This window comes from Agelaius phoeniceus, chromosome 21 (assembly GCF_051311805.1).
Source record: "Agelaius phoeniceus isolate bAgePho1 chromosome 21, bAgePho1.hap1, whole genome shotgun sequence".
Classification (NCBI taxonomy): domain Eukaryota; kingdom Metazoa; phylum Chordata; class Aves; order Passeriformes; family Icteridae; genus Agelaius; species Agelaius phoeniceus.
The window spans coordinates 2,690,802-2,703,886 of record NC_135285.1 but is presented as its reverse complement, the minus strand read 5'-3'; the positions used below and the strand labels follow the sequence as shown (position 1 = coordinate 2,703,886).

Genomic DNA, 13,085 nt, shown 5'->3' with positions numbered 1-13,085 from the left:
TGTAGGGGATGAGGGGGTGCAACACCAGCTCTGAGCAACCTCCTCTCCCAGTGCCTTGATCCTGGGGGTGAGGGCTGTGGATGCCAGGCTGGGAGGTCAGGGATTTGTGCAGAGTGAAGGCTCATTGCCTGTTGGGTATTGGGAAGGAATTCTTCCCTGGCACAGGGTGCCCAGAGCAGCTGTGGCCTCCCCTGGATCCCTGGCAGTGCCCAAGGCCAGGCTGGACAGGGCTGGGAGCAGCCTGGGACAGTGGGAGGTGTCCCTGCCATGGCAGGGGTGGCACTGGATGGGATTTTAGGGTCCCTGCCCACTCTTTGGGTGCCCCCCACGCTGACCATGTGTCTCTGGCCACAGCAAATGGACGATGCTGTGTACACCTTCGAGAGCCTGCTGCACCAGGAGCTGGGCAAGCTGCAGGGCAAGGATGAGCTCTGCAAATCCATCCAGCGCATCCTCGAGAGGGTGCTCAAGGTGAGCTGAAAGAGGAGCTCTTCTGAGCCAGGTCTTACAAGCTTTTGGAGGTCTATTTCACACCCAAGATAGCTCAGCTACCGTTGGAGGCATAAAATGAGCAGGATGGCTTCTGTTGCAGTGTTGAAAACAAAAAGGTTTAAATAAAAGGCAAAATAGCAAACTCTTTATAGAGAAAAACCGATCTAGGTGCAAGAGGTTCTTGCTCTTGGTAAAACACCTCACAAAAGCCATTAGGTTTTTTGTTCTCTTCTTTTTCTAATAAATTGCTCAGGTGGGACTTTTTGGCTCCTGTCCAATTGGCCATCCTTAAGTGTGAGGTGAAGTCCCCCAGGCCTGTGAGATGCCTTTTTCACCTAATCGAGGAGAGAAACTTCTGGGCTTCTTTCCTTTTTAAGGGGACAAAGGAGAGTTTTGTCACTCTGTCAACAAGGGGCACATTCCTACATTGAGCCAGGGGGTCAGGCCTTTGGTGGCCTTTGGTGGCCTTTGGTGGCCTTTGGTGGCCTTGTTCCAGGGCCAGGGAAGAGGCTAGCAGTGATGTTATCCATTTCAAGTCTTTTGGGGGTTTCATGGATTTTGCTGGAGGAGCCAGGTCCCCTCTGAGCATATCTGTAAAAGCTCCCCAGGGTTCAGACTGGCCCCCAAACCCTCCTGCAGCCAGCAGTGCAAGAGTTGGCTCCTACCCAGGCTCAGAAACACTGGGAAACAGCTGCAGAGAGGGATGTGAGGCCAGAGGGGTCTGTGTGAATGGACTGGGGGGCAAATCTCAGGGGTTTGTGCCTGTGGAGAGGGGCAGCCAGCACACAGCCCTGGGTGACCTGGGACACCCTCTCACCCTGCAGAAATTCGACTATGACAGCAGCACCGTGAGGAAGAAGTTCTTCAGGGAGGCCCTGCTGCAGATCACCATCCCCTTCCTGTTGAAAAAGCTGGCACCCACCTGCAAGGGGGTAAGAAGGGAAGGTTTGGGGTGCAGGGAAGGACTGTCCACTCCCATGGAGGGGCTGGAGCATCCATTCCCCCCAACCTGCTGGGCTGAGCCACCTCTCCTCTGGCAGGAATTAGCCAAGTTTCAGGAGCTGATCTTCGAGGACTTTGCCAGCTTCATCCTGGTGGAGAACACCTACGAGGAGGTGGTGCTGCAGTCAGTGATGAAAGACATCATGCAAGGTAGGCTCCTGTGGCACCTGGAGAGGAGGGGGTGACCCCTGCAGGGTGCTGGGGGCTGTGTGAGGAGGGGGTGACCCCATGTAGGGTGGTGGGAGCTGAATGAGGGACCCTCTATGTGACCCTCTATGTGACCTGCTGCAGGGTGCTGGGGGCTCTGTGAGGAGGGGGTGACCCTCTGCGGGATTTTGGGGGTTGTACAGGATTTTGGGGACAGCCTATGATAGGGGCTGGATAAGGAGGAGTGTTCCCATGCAGAGCCAGCTGGGGGCTGTATGAGGAGGGGTGAGTCCATGCTGGGGGTGTATAAGGAGGGGTGACCACATGTGGGATGCTGGGGGCTGTATGAAGAAGGGGTGACCCTCTGCAGGGTGCTGGGGGGTCTCTGAGGAGGGGTAATTCCATTCAGGGGATCAGCTCAGGGCTGTATGAGGTGGGGTGACCCCAAGCAGGGTGCTGGGGACTCTATAAGGAGAGGTGACCCCATACAAGGTGTTGGGGACTCTGTAAGGAGGGGTGACCCCATACAGGGTGTTGGGGACTCTGTAAGGAGGGGTGACCCCATACAGGGTGTTGGGGACTCTGTAAGGAGGGGTGACCCCATACAGGGTGTTGGGGACTCTGTAAGGAGTGGTGACACTATACAGGGTGCTGCAGACTCTATAAGGAGGGGTGACCCTGTGCAGGGTGCTGGGGACTCTATAAGGAGAGGTGACCCCATACAGGATGCTGGGGACTCTATAAGGAGAGGTGACCCCATACAGGGTGTTGGGGACTCTGTAAGGAGGGGTGACCCCATACAGGGTGCTGGGGACTCTGTAAGGAGGGGTGACCCCATACAGGGTGTTGGGGACTCTGTAAGGAGGGTGACCCCATACAGGGTGTTGGGGACTCTATAAGGAGAGGTGGCCCCATACAGGATGTTGGGGACTCTGTAAGGAGGGCTGGCCCCATACATGGTGCTGGGGACTCTATAAGGAGGGTGACCCCATACAGGGTGCTGGGGACTCTGTAAGGAGGGCTGACCCCATACATGGTGCTGGGGACTCTATAAGGAGAGGTGGCTCCATACAGGATGCTGGGGACTCTGTAAGGAGGGTGACCCCATACAGGGTGCTGGGGGCTGCCTCAGAAGCAGCTTTCCCACCTGGCTGCCCCCCTGGCAGGGCTGAGCAGTGGGTGGGATGCTGCCCCCCCTGCCCAGCTCCAGCCACCTCTCCCACCACCCCCGGGGAGGACTGGGCGAGGTGCCCCAGCCTGGCAGCGCCCACAGCCCCCCTGAGCTGTCCCTCCCTGTCCCCAGCTGTGAAGGAGGCGGCCGTGCAGAGGAAGCACAACCTGTACAGGGACAGCATGGTGATGCACAACAGCGATCCCAACCTGCACCTGCTGGGAGAGGGCCTGCCCATCGACTGGAGCGAGGAGTACAGCGAGGAGCCCGCGGCCGAGCGGCGCCGCAGGGCCAAGCAGGTGGTGTCGGTCATCCAGGACGACGAGGGGGCCCTGCCCTATGGGGCTGAGGCCCTGCTGCAGCCCGGCTCCCCCGAGGCAGGGCAGGCAGAGCAGGCACAGCCCGGGGTGCCCCCGAGCCCCCCGGATGCGGTGCAGGAGATCCGGGAGGCGCTGGCACAGGAGAGCCTGGGGGACGGTGCCAGGCTGGAGGAGCGGCTGATGAACGGCACCGAGGGCAGCGGGGCCAGCCAGGAGGGCGTGCTGCTGGCAGGGGCTGCCCCAGGGGCTGCCACACAGCAGGGCCCAGCCCGGCATGGGGACGGGGTGTGCTGTGCCACAGCGGCAGCACCGGCACCTGGAGCTGAGGTCCCATCAGGAACAGGCAGAGAACGCGTCACACCAGCATCCTCACCTGTGTCTGGAGCTGAGATCCCATCAGGAATGGGCAGAGAACGCGTCACACCAGCATCCTCACCTGTGTCTGGAGCTGAGGTGTCATCAGGAACAGGGAGAGAACGCGTCACACCAGCATCCTCACCTGTGTCTGGAGCTGAGGTGTCATCAGGAACGGGCAGAGAATGTGTCACACCAGCATCCTCACCTGTGTCTGGAGCTGAGGGGTCATCAGGAACAGGGAGAGAACGTGTCACACCAGCATCCTCACCTGTGTCTGGAGCTGAGGTGTCATCAGGAATGGGCAGAGAACATGTCACACCAGCATCTTCACCTGTGTCTGGAGCTGAGATCCCATCAGGAACAGGGAGAGAACATGTCACACCAGCATCCTCACCTGTGTCTGGAGCTGAGGTGTCATCAGGAACAGGAAGAGAACATGTCACACCAGCATCCTCACCTGTGTCTGGAGCTGAGGTGTCATCAGGAACAGGAAGAGAACATGTCACACCAGCATCCTCACCTGTCCCTGGAGCTGAGGTCCCATCAGGAGCTGGGACACGCCGGGCTGCACCAGCACCGCCTGTGCCTAGAGCTGAGGTGTCAGCAGGGGGGCAGTGTGCCACACCAGCACTGTCACCTGTCCCTGGAGCTGAGGTCCCATCAGGGACTGGGAGACAACATCCTGCACCAGCATCACCTGTGCCCAGAGCTGATGTCCCATCAGAGGCTGAGGTGCCCCATGTCACACCAAGATCATCCGTGCCAGCTTCCCCCGTGTCTGCAGCTGATGTCCCATCAGAGGCTGAGGTGCCCCATGTCACACCAAGGTCATCCGTGCCAGCGTCCCCCGTGCCCAGAGCTGATGTCCCATCAGTGCCCAGCGTGCCGCAGGGCACGGCAGCCCCGGCCAGCCCCCGAGCCGATGTCCCAGCAGAGGCCGAGGTGCCCCGTGTCACAGCAGCACCACCCGGAGGGCAGAGCCCATCAGCAGCGTGTCACCAGCGTGGAGACAAGGAGCCAGGCGAGCCCAGGGCCACCGCAGAGAGCAGTGAGGGGGTGCAGACTGAGTTCTAGCCCCAGCCCCTGCCATGGACTGGCCCCGGTGACACTGGGGCTGGGGGAGGGGGACAGGAGCCCCGGGATGGAGAGCAGCACTGCGGGAGAGGGAGGGGATGGGGACACCCAGACCTTACTGCCTAAGGGGGTCCCACTGCCACAGCCCCACTGGGTCCGACTGGGGTGGCCCCAGCCTGGCTTGGGGCATCCCCTGCGCTCTGCTCTGTCCTTCTTCTGCCTTATTTTCTTTCCTACTGAGGAGATGCTTTACTGAAGAGCTTTATCTGCCCCCCACACCAGTGCCTAGGGCTGCTGGGGGGGCTGGCACTAGCCCTGCTGAGGGTGGGTGTGTGGGACGCTCCTGGCTGTCCCCACGGCTGTCCCTGCCCCAATCTGGAGCACTTCCTGGGAGCCTGCCCACTGCCAACCCCACTGCCAGCTCCAGGAGTGCCAGTGGGAGCAGGGGCTGCAGATGACAAACAGGATGGCAAATGGGGACACAACAGGGACAGCAACACTGGGGGGCTTGAGCCACTGCTGAGGGGAGAGCACTAGGACAGCTGTGGGTTGCTGGTGCCCAGGCTGGGCTCACAGCTTCTAGGCCGGGCTCACAGCATCCAGGTCGGGCTTACAGCATCCAGACTGGGCACACAGCATCCAGACTGGGCACACAGCATCCAGGCCAGGCTCACAGCATCCAGACTGGGCACACAGCATCCAGACTGGGCTCACAGCCTCCAGGCCGGGCTCACAGCCTCCAGGCCGGGCTCACAGCCTCCAGACTGGGCTCACAGCATCCAGACTGGGCTCACAGCCTCCAGACTGGGCTCACAGCATCCAGACCGGGCTCACAGCATCCAGACTGGGCTCACAGCATCCAGGCCGGGCTCACAGCATCCAGGCCGGGCTCCTGATACCCAGACTGGGCACACAGCACCCAGTGCCCACCCCCAGCCACCCTCACCCCTAGGAGCTATTCTAGGAGCTATTTTAAGTTCAGAGTTCAGTCTCTGGGGAAGGTGGCACTCAGGCCACCTGTGCCTGGCAGGACAGGAAAGGTGGCACTCAGGCCGTGTCCCAGCTGTGCCTGGCAGGACTGGGATAATTCCAGGCTCAGCTTGCTGTGCAGTGGAGAGATCCCAGATCTCCTCAGCACCTTCCATGGATGGCTTCTCCAGCTTTGCAGATTTTGGCATCTGCTGTGCTGGCTGAGCAAAGAGCAGGAGTTACTGACCCCTCTGTGTGTCATGGGGACAGGAGTGCTGCAGCCCCACACAGTGATGCCAAAAGCCCTGGAGGTGCTGGGGGTCTGCAGGACCCCTGGATGGGACACCTGGAGCAGGGACCAGCACCCCAACACCCACCTGTGTCTAGGTGCCACCATTGCTGCCTCAGAAGGGGGGTGCCCAGCCTAACCCACTCAGGGGAGCCCCCAAAGTGCCTTGGGAGGCCCCCCTCAAAGTGCCTTTCTCTGTGAACTTCAAACCTGTCTCTTTCAGGATATTTTATTAAGAAAGTTATACAAATGTTTAAAGATATGCTTATAATAATTAATAAAATGGAAAAGCTTTATTTAAAGCCAGAGGAGACTCTCCTTATTGCTGAAGCACCTCCCTGGATAGGGCCTGGGACCCCCAGTCCCACTGTGAGACCCAGGGGTGTCACATCCTGAGCCCACCCAGCAGTGATACAAACCAGGAGTGGAGCTGAGATGATTTTATTCAAAGGGGTGTCCTGAGGAAGCAGCAAGAGGCACCAGGAGCAGCATTTCCCCCCTGGCACAGCCACACCAGCAGCTCAGGGGCTGCTCCAGCCCCATCCCTGAAGCACAGGAGCGGGGTGGGGGTGGCAGGGCCCCCCAGTGTCCCCAAAGGCACTGTGTGAAGAGGGGGCAGCTCTGGGCAGGAGGGTCCCTGTCCCCAGCAAGTCACTGGGTCACTCCTGTTCCAGCCAGGAGGAACCTCCTTGAAAAGCAGGGAGGGGAGGAAATGCCAGCACCCCCCCCCTGCTGTCACCACCCGGACAAAGGTCCCTGAGAGCCGGGGGACAGCCACCAGCCAAGGCCAGTGCTGGCCATGGGGCTCCCTGTCCCCAGAGCGGGGCCAGCCCTGAGGGGCCCCAGCAAGTCCTTGGGGTTCTGTGTCCCACAGAGCACAGGGACAGAGAGAGCCCCAGCAGAAGTGACAGCAGCTATTCCAGACAAAGGAGCAGGAGGTGGGACACGTGTGCCACCACCTCGGGGGGCTCTAGCCCCGGCCCAGCAGGGGATACACCATGAAGTAGCCCAGGGTGGAGCCTGCAATGGCCCCCAGGAAGATCCAGGCATTGTAGGACATGACTGCCAGCATCACCATATAGCCCAGCACCACCTGCAGCACGTGGAACAGAGTCTGGCCCACGTGGAACCAGAACCACCTGGGGAAGGAGAGGGGAAATGCCATCAATGTGGGGCTGGGACAGCTGGAATCACCTCCCACCAGGAGCCTGGAGAGGCCAGAGGGGGTTTGGGCAGCAGGGAGTGGGGTGGGGGCTACAAACAGCAGCTCAGGGGGAAATCCTGCTCCAAAATCAATGGGGCTGGCAGTAAGAGCAGCCTCAGGAATGATCTGGGATTAAATACAAGAGGAAAAACCCAGGGCTTGGCTCCAAAGGAAGAACTGCCAGGGCCAGGCTTGTGGGGACTGAGCTGCTGCTTGTGCCCATCCCCAAACCAGCAGGACCATCCTGCACCCTGCACAACCACTCCTGGAGGGGAACCTGAGCTTCTGGCCACCACCCTGGACACCTCCCAGAGGATCTGGAGGGGCTGGGCTGCCCCTGGAGCCCCCTCCCCAGGCTGTATGTACCCCCCCTTCCCTGGGAGCCCACAGCTCCTCCTCACAGCCCTTGTCCCCTCTGTGCTGGCCATGGCCCCAGATCCATCCCTGAACCCCGGGGTGGGTGCCAGGGGCTGTACACGCCCCTCTTCTGTGGGAGCTCACAGCTCCTCTTCACAGCCATGGCCCCACAGAGCCATCCCTGACCTGCCAGGGGGGTGCCAGGGGTCCCTGCCCTGCACAGGGTCTGGAGGGGCTGGGCTGCCCCAGGCTGTACACGCCCCTCATCCCTGGGAGGAGCTCACAGCCCTTGTCCCCTCTGTGCTGGCCATGGCCCTACAGATCCATCCCTGAGCCCTGGGGTGGGTGCCAGGGGCTGTACACACCCCTCATCCCTGGGAGGAGCTCACAGCCCTTGTCCCCTCTGTGCTGGCCATGGCCCCAGATCCATCCCTGAGCCCCAGGGTGGGTGTCTGGGGTCCCTGGGGTACCTGCCCTGCGCGGGGTCGCTCTGTTCCTCCTCCTGGGGCTCGGTCAGGGCCTCGTGGCTGAGGCTGCGGGGCAGCGCCAGCAGCGCCCGCCGCAGCAGCACGGCCTTGCCCATCTTCACGGCCTCATAGAGCACAGAGAGCAGCAGGATCACCAGCACTGAGAGCACCATCCCTGCAGGAGAGACAGCCCAACACTGCCATGCACGGGGAGAGCCTCTGGGGGTGACAGGGACACGGCAGGGCCCGGCACAGGGGGTTGGGAATAGCCATGAGTGATGGAGGGGGGGTCCTGGCACTGGGCTGGGCAGCAGGGTTGTTAAATGGCAGGAAATTGTGAGCTTAGTTTTTTAACTCACAGAATTAGGTTGGGAAAGCTCTCTGAGGCCATCAAGGCCAACCTGTGACCTCACCCAACAGCACCTTGTCACCCAGACCATGGCACTGAATGTCCCATCCAGTCCCTCCTCAAACCACTCCAGGGACAGTGACTCCTCCCTGGGCAGCCTCTTCCAATGAAGAATTTTTTCCTAAATTCTTAATGTAGGAAAATGGAAGAATAAACTAAGCCTAAACTTCTCCTGGCTCAGCTTAAGGCTGTGCCCTCTTGTCCTAGAGAGCTGCTGTGAAACAAATATACAGCTTTGCATTGACTCCAAAACAAACATGGGAGTTAAAATATGATCTTGGGAGAATAAACAAAACCAGAACAAAGAGTGAAAGTGGGAAGCTGAGCCATTCCTGAGTGCTCTGGGGGCTTCACACAGCTCCCTGCCTGCTGCTCTTGGCTTGGGAGGATCAACCCCGGCCTGGGGCATGCCCAGGGCACAGCACACATCAGCAGGGAGGGGCAGGTCCTGCCAAAAACTGCTCCAGGAGCCCACACGGCTCTGCAGTGAGGGGATGGAGGGAGGGATGGATGGATGGATGGATGGATGGATGGATGGATGGATGGATGGGATAGGGATGGAGAGATGGAGGGATGGACAGGGGTTGAGGGACAGGGATGGAGGCATGGAGGGATGGATGGAAAGATGAAGGGATGGACAGGGATGGAGAGATGGATGGATGGAGGGATGGACAGGGATGGATGGAAGGATAAAGGAACAGGGATGGAAGGATGGATGGAAGCATGGATGGATGGATGGAGGAACAGGGATGGAAGGATGGACAGGAATGGATGGATGGATGGATGGGGTTGGACAGGGATGGATGGAGGGAGGGAGGGATGGATAGGGACGGATGGACAGATGGAGGGATGGAGGGATGGATGGATGGATAGGGACGGATGGATGGAGGGATGGATGGATGGGACAGGGATGGAGAAATGGAGGGACAGGAATGGAGAAATGGAGGGATGGATGGATGGATGGATGGATGGATGGATGGATGGATGGATGGGACAGGGATGGAGAAATGGAGGGATGGATGGATGAATGGATGGATGGATGAAAGAACAGGGATGGAAGGATGGATAGAGGGATGGACAGGAATGGATGGATGGATGGATGGATGGATGGATGGATGGATGGATGGGGTTGGACAGGGATGGATGGAGGGAGGGAGGGATAGGGACGGATGGAGGGATGGATGGAGGGATGGATGGATAGATGGAGGGATGGATGGGGTTGGATAGGGATGAATAGATGGATGGATGGATAGATGGAGGGATGGATGGATGGGGTTGGATAGGGATGGATAGATGGATGGATGGATGGATGGATAGGGACAGATGGATGGGGTTGGACAGGGATGGATGGAGGGAGGGAGGGATAGGGACGGATGGATGGATGGATGGATAGGGATGGATGGATGGATGGATGGATGGATGGATGGATGTCCCAGTGCTGGCAGCCTACCTGTGGGGCTGTGGACACTCCAGAAGTCGAAGAGCAGCACTACTGTGTCCGAGAAGTAGAAGGTCATCTGGAAAAGAGGCCAGGGAAGGGCAGTGCAGGAGCCCCTCGGGGTGATGGGTGCCCACACTGCAGCAGCCCTGCACCCCCACCCTGGCATGCTCATCTGGGGATTCACCAAATGGTGCAAGTTTCTCTCCAGGTCTGAAACAGGAAGAGGAACTTGCACAGACAATCACAGTCACACTGACTGGGCTGAACTCTCCCTGTCAGCTCCAGCAGGACATTTCCATCCCCATGTCTGGGCTGGGACAAAAAGCCAGTTTACCACTGTGACAAAGAGAGACGAATCCAGGACTTCTCTTGAGGAGAGAAGGTCCCTGGGGACAGGGGGAGGCTGAGGGGAAGCTGGTGGGCAGATCCTCTGCTCCCCTCTGCCTCTCTCCCAGGGCAGAGAAACCTCCTGCACTGCCAGGACACCCAAAAACTCAACCACCAAGGCACCCAGAGCCACAAGTGTGACTACCCAACAATGGGGACCAGGTCCAGGGGTGCCTCCCTGGCACAGGAGCATCAATCCCAACACTGCCAGGACCTGCAAAGGCAGCACCCCTCCTTCTTCACCCTGCTGGAACAGGAGGAGCAGGAATTGCTCTTGTGTAACATCAGCTGCAGAGCTCATGCCCAGCTGCCCCATCTTGCTCAAAAGGTGGAATTTTGCTGGGTTTTTCATGCTCCCTTTGGTGAAGCTCCCTAGGAGGTGTTTGTGGAGCTCACAGCTGCTCCTCTCCTGCACAGATCCGTGCTTGGCTGCTCTTTCCTGCCTTTTCCAACACCAGCAGAGGTGACTGACAGGAGCAGGACCAGCCTCAGCCAGAAATACCATCCAACACCCCGTGGGTGTTCAGGCCACAGCCCGGCTCCAATTACAGCCCTCGGCCCTCCTTGGCCACAGCACATTAGCACATGTAATTGCCTCACCCTTTTAAGCCTCCTTCGGCCACAGGTTAATGATAATTAGTCTTTAAATGAAGCTATTTCTCCTTCATAGGCTTCACCCACAAGTGGTGGAAGGAGCAGGTGACTGTTTTAGGGATGGGGGATAGAAGTGATGGGCAGAATCAGTCATTAACTTTTGAAAAACTCTCTAAGATCATGAAATCCAAACATTACCCCAGCATGCCAAGGCCTCCACTAAACCCTGTCCCCAAGTGCCACCCCTCTGTGTTTTTTGAACAATTCCAGGCATGGTGATTCCACCCTTTCCCTGGGCAGCCTGTTCCAGAGATCCAGAAGATCCCTTTGCCACCCCAGCCTGGGGTGGAGCCACATGTTTTTGGGGTGCCCAGCATGGGTGTGACACCAAAATGATGCTTCTTGGGCCAACAGCGATGCCACAGAGAGATTTCTTGGTGGGTGAAGGTCAAGAGGCCAAAATCCTAAAAATCCCTGCATTCTTCCCAACAGGGAAGAGCCACCCCCACCAGGGAGATGTCCCAGGGTGTTGAGGGATGTTGTTCAGAGGGTGGATTGGGATTGGATTGAGCAGGCTCCCAGGTGAGGCTGCACCCAGCTCCTCCCCCGCAGGAATTCACACCGGGAACAAAAACTTGTTGGGAAATCTCCTGTGCTCAAGGTGCATTTAGGGCTGGATCTGCTGCACTTTTGGGGTTATTCTAGCAAAACCAGTGGTGCCTGCACAGAGCAGTGCCAGGCTGCATCCCAGCCTGCTGCTCCAGCCTAACTGGGATGTCTGATCCCACACTTTGGGATAAAGCTGCAGCACCCTGACCCCCCTCTGGACAGTCCCAGCTACAGCCCACACTGGGGACACACTGGTTATGAGGGTGTCCCCAAACTGGGATCCTCCTCAGGACTGTGTCACCCCCAGGCCTTGCTGCTTCAGGGGGCTGGGAGCCCTAAACATCAAACAGAACCATGAAATGGTTTGGGTTCTAAGGGATCCTAAAGCCCATTTTGTCCCAGTCTTGCCATGGGCAGGGACACCTTTCACTATCCCAGGCTGCTCCAAGCCCTGTCCAACCTGACCCTGGACACTTACAGGGAGATTTAAGGGGTTCTGGGGGGATTCATGGGGTTCCAGGGGGGGATCCAGGGGGTTCCAGAGAGATTTAAGGGGATACAGAGTAGATTCTCAGGGCTCCAGAGGGGATTTAAGGGGATCCAGGGGAATTCATGGGGTTCCAGGTGGGGATTCATGTGGTCCTAGGGGGGATCACGGGCTTCCAGGAATATTTAAGGGGTTCCTGGGGGGAATCACGGGGTTCCAGGGGGGATTTCCAGGGTTCCAGGGTGGAATCATGGGGCTCCAAAGACTTAAGGTGGTCCAGGGTGGAATCATGGGGTTCCAGGGGGGATTTAAGGGGTTCCAGGCAGGAATTAATGGGATTCCGGTGTGGAATCATGGGGTTACAGAAGGGATTTAAGGAGATCCAAGGGGATTCACGGGGTTCCAGGAGAGATTTAAGGGGATCCAGAGTGAAATCACAGGGTTCCAGGCGGATTTAAGGGGTTCCGGGGTGAAATCACGGGGTTCCAGGGTGGAATAGGGGAATCCAGGGGGATTTCTGGGGTTCCAGGGGGGAATCACGGGGTTGCAGAGGGGATTTAATGGGATCCAAGGGAATTCACAGGGTTCCAAGGGGCAACCACAGGGTTCCAGGGGGGATTTCCAGAGTTCCAGGGGGGATTCTCGGGGTTCCGGGTTGGAATCTGGGGGTTCCGGGGGGATTTCCGGGGTTCCAGGAAGGTCTCCCGGTACCGGCAGTGCCGTGCCCGTCCCGTCCCGGGGCTCACCTGCATGGTGGCGGCGGCGGCAGCGGGCGCGGGGCCCGGCCCGTTCCCCCCGGGGCCGCTGTCCCGGCGCTGTCCCAGCGATGTCGCGGCGCTGTCGCGGCGCTGTCCCGGCCTGTCACGGGGATGTGGCGGCGCTGTCGCTGTGCCGTGTCTCAGCGCGGGGCTCTCCGGGAGCCGTAGTGCGGGGCGGGCCCAGGCCCGTCCCCTCCTCCCCGCGGCCCTGCCGGGCCCAGCGCTCTGGGTACGGCCGGGCCCGGCCCCTGCGCTCAACGCGGCTTCGCTTTCCCTTCGCTCCCGGCTCCATCCCGGCCCCGGGGCTGAGCTAAGGATCCCAGGGGGTTTTCTGCTGGTCACCCCCGGCACCCTGAAAACGCTGAGAGATTTTTGGGGGTGTGCAGCCTGGAGAGGAGAAGCTCCAGGGAGAGCTCAGAGCCCCTAAAGAGGCTCCAGGAGAGCTGGAGAGGGACTGGGGACAAGGATGGAGGGACAGGACACAGGGAATGGCTCCCACTGCCAGAGGGCAGGGCTGGATGGGATATTGGGAACTGGGAATTGTTCCCTGT

General features: G+C 59.2%; 2 protein-coding genes across 4 annotated transcripts in view; one reads left to right on the top strand and one right to left on the bottom strand.

Moving 5' to 3' along the window:
- The window catches only part of NIBAN2 (niban apoptosis regulator 2), a 38,890-nt gene extending 32,767 nt beyond the window's left edge, over nucleotides 1–6,123 (top strand). Inside the window, exons 11-15 of one of the 3 annotated variants that reach the window (XM_077189347.1) lie at nucleotides 355–471; nucleotides 1,317–1,424; nucleotides 1,533–1,644; nucleotides 2,945–4,221; nucleotides 4,297–6,123. In XM_077189347.1, the coding sequence (XP_077045462.1) occupies nucleotides 355–471; nucleotides 1,317–1,424; nucleotides 1,533–1,644; nucleotides 2,945–4,221; nucleotides 4,297–4,563 (1,881 nt within the window). In that variant the 3' untranslated portion in view covers nucleotides 4,564–6,123. Of the gene's footprint in view, nucleotides 1–354; nucleotides 472–1,316; nucleotides 1,425–1,532; nucleotides 1,645–2,944 lie in introns of all 3 variants that reach the window. The other 2 variants (XM_077189348.1, XM_077189346.1) reach the window with 2 other exon arrangements.
- On the bottom strand, nucleotides 6,093–12,709 carry SLC31A2 (solute carrier family 31 member 2). Its single transcript, XM_054646554.2, has 4 exons — nucleotides 12,523–12,709; nucleotides 9,709–9,775; nucleotides 7,853–8,024; nucleotides 6,093–6,960 (listed from the first exon to the last, which is right to left on the bottom strand). The coding sequence occupies exons 1-4, from the start codon at nucleotides 12,526–12,528 to the stop codon at nucleotides 6,792–6,794; spliced, it is 414 nt and encodes a 137-aa protein (XP_054502529.1). The 5' UTR covers nucleotides 12,529–12,709; the 3' UTR covers nucleotides 6,093–6,791.
- Nucleotides 12,710–13,085: the final 376 nt, after the last annotated feature.

Coding starts and splice junctions, on each gene's coding strand:
- SLC31A2 (XM_054646554.2), bottom strand. Junction 8,025..9,708: donor GAGTGTCCACAGCCCCACAG/GTAGGCTGCCAG, acceptor TCTCTCCTGCAG/GGATGGTGCTCTCAGTGCTG. Junction 6,961..7,852: donor AGCGACCCCGCGCAGGGCAG/GTACCCCAGGGA, acceptor CTCCTTCCCCAG/GTGGTTCTGGTTCCACGTGG.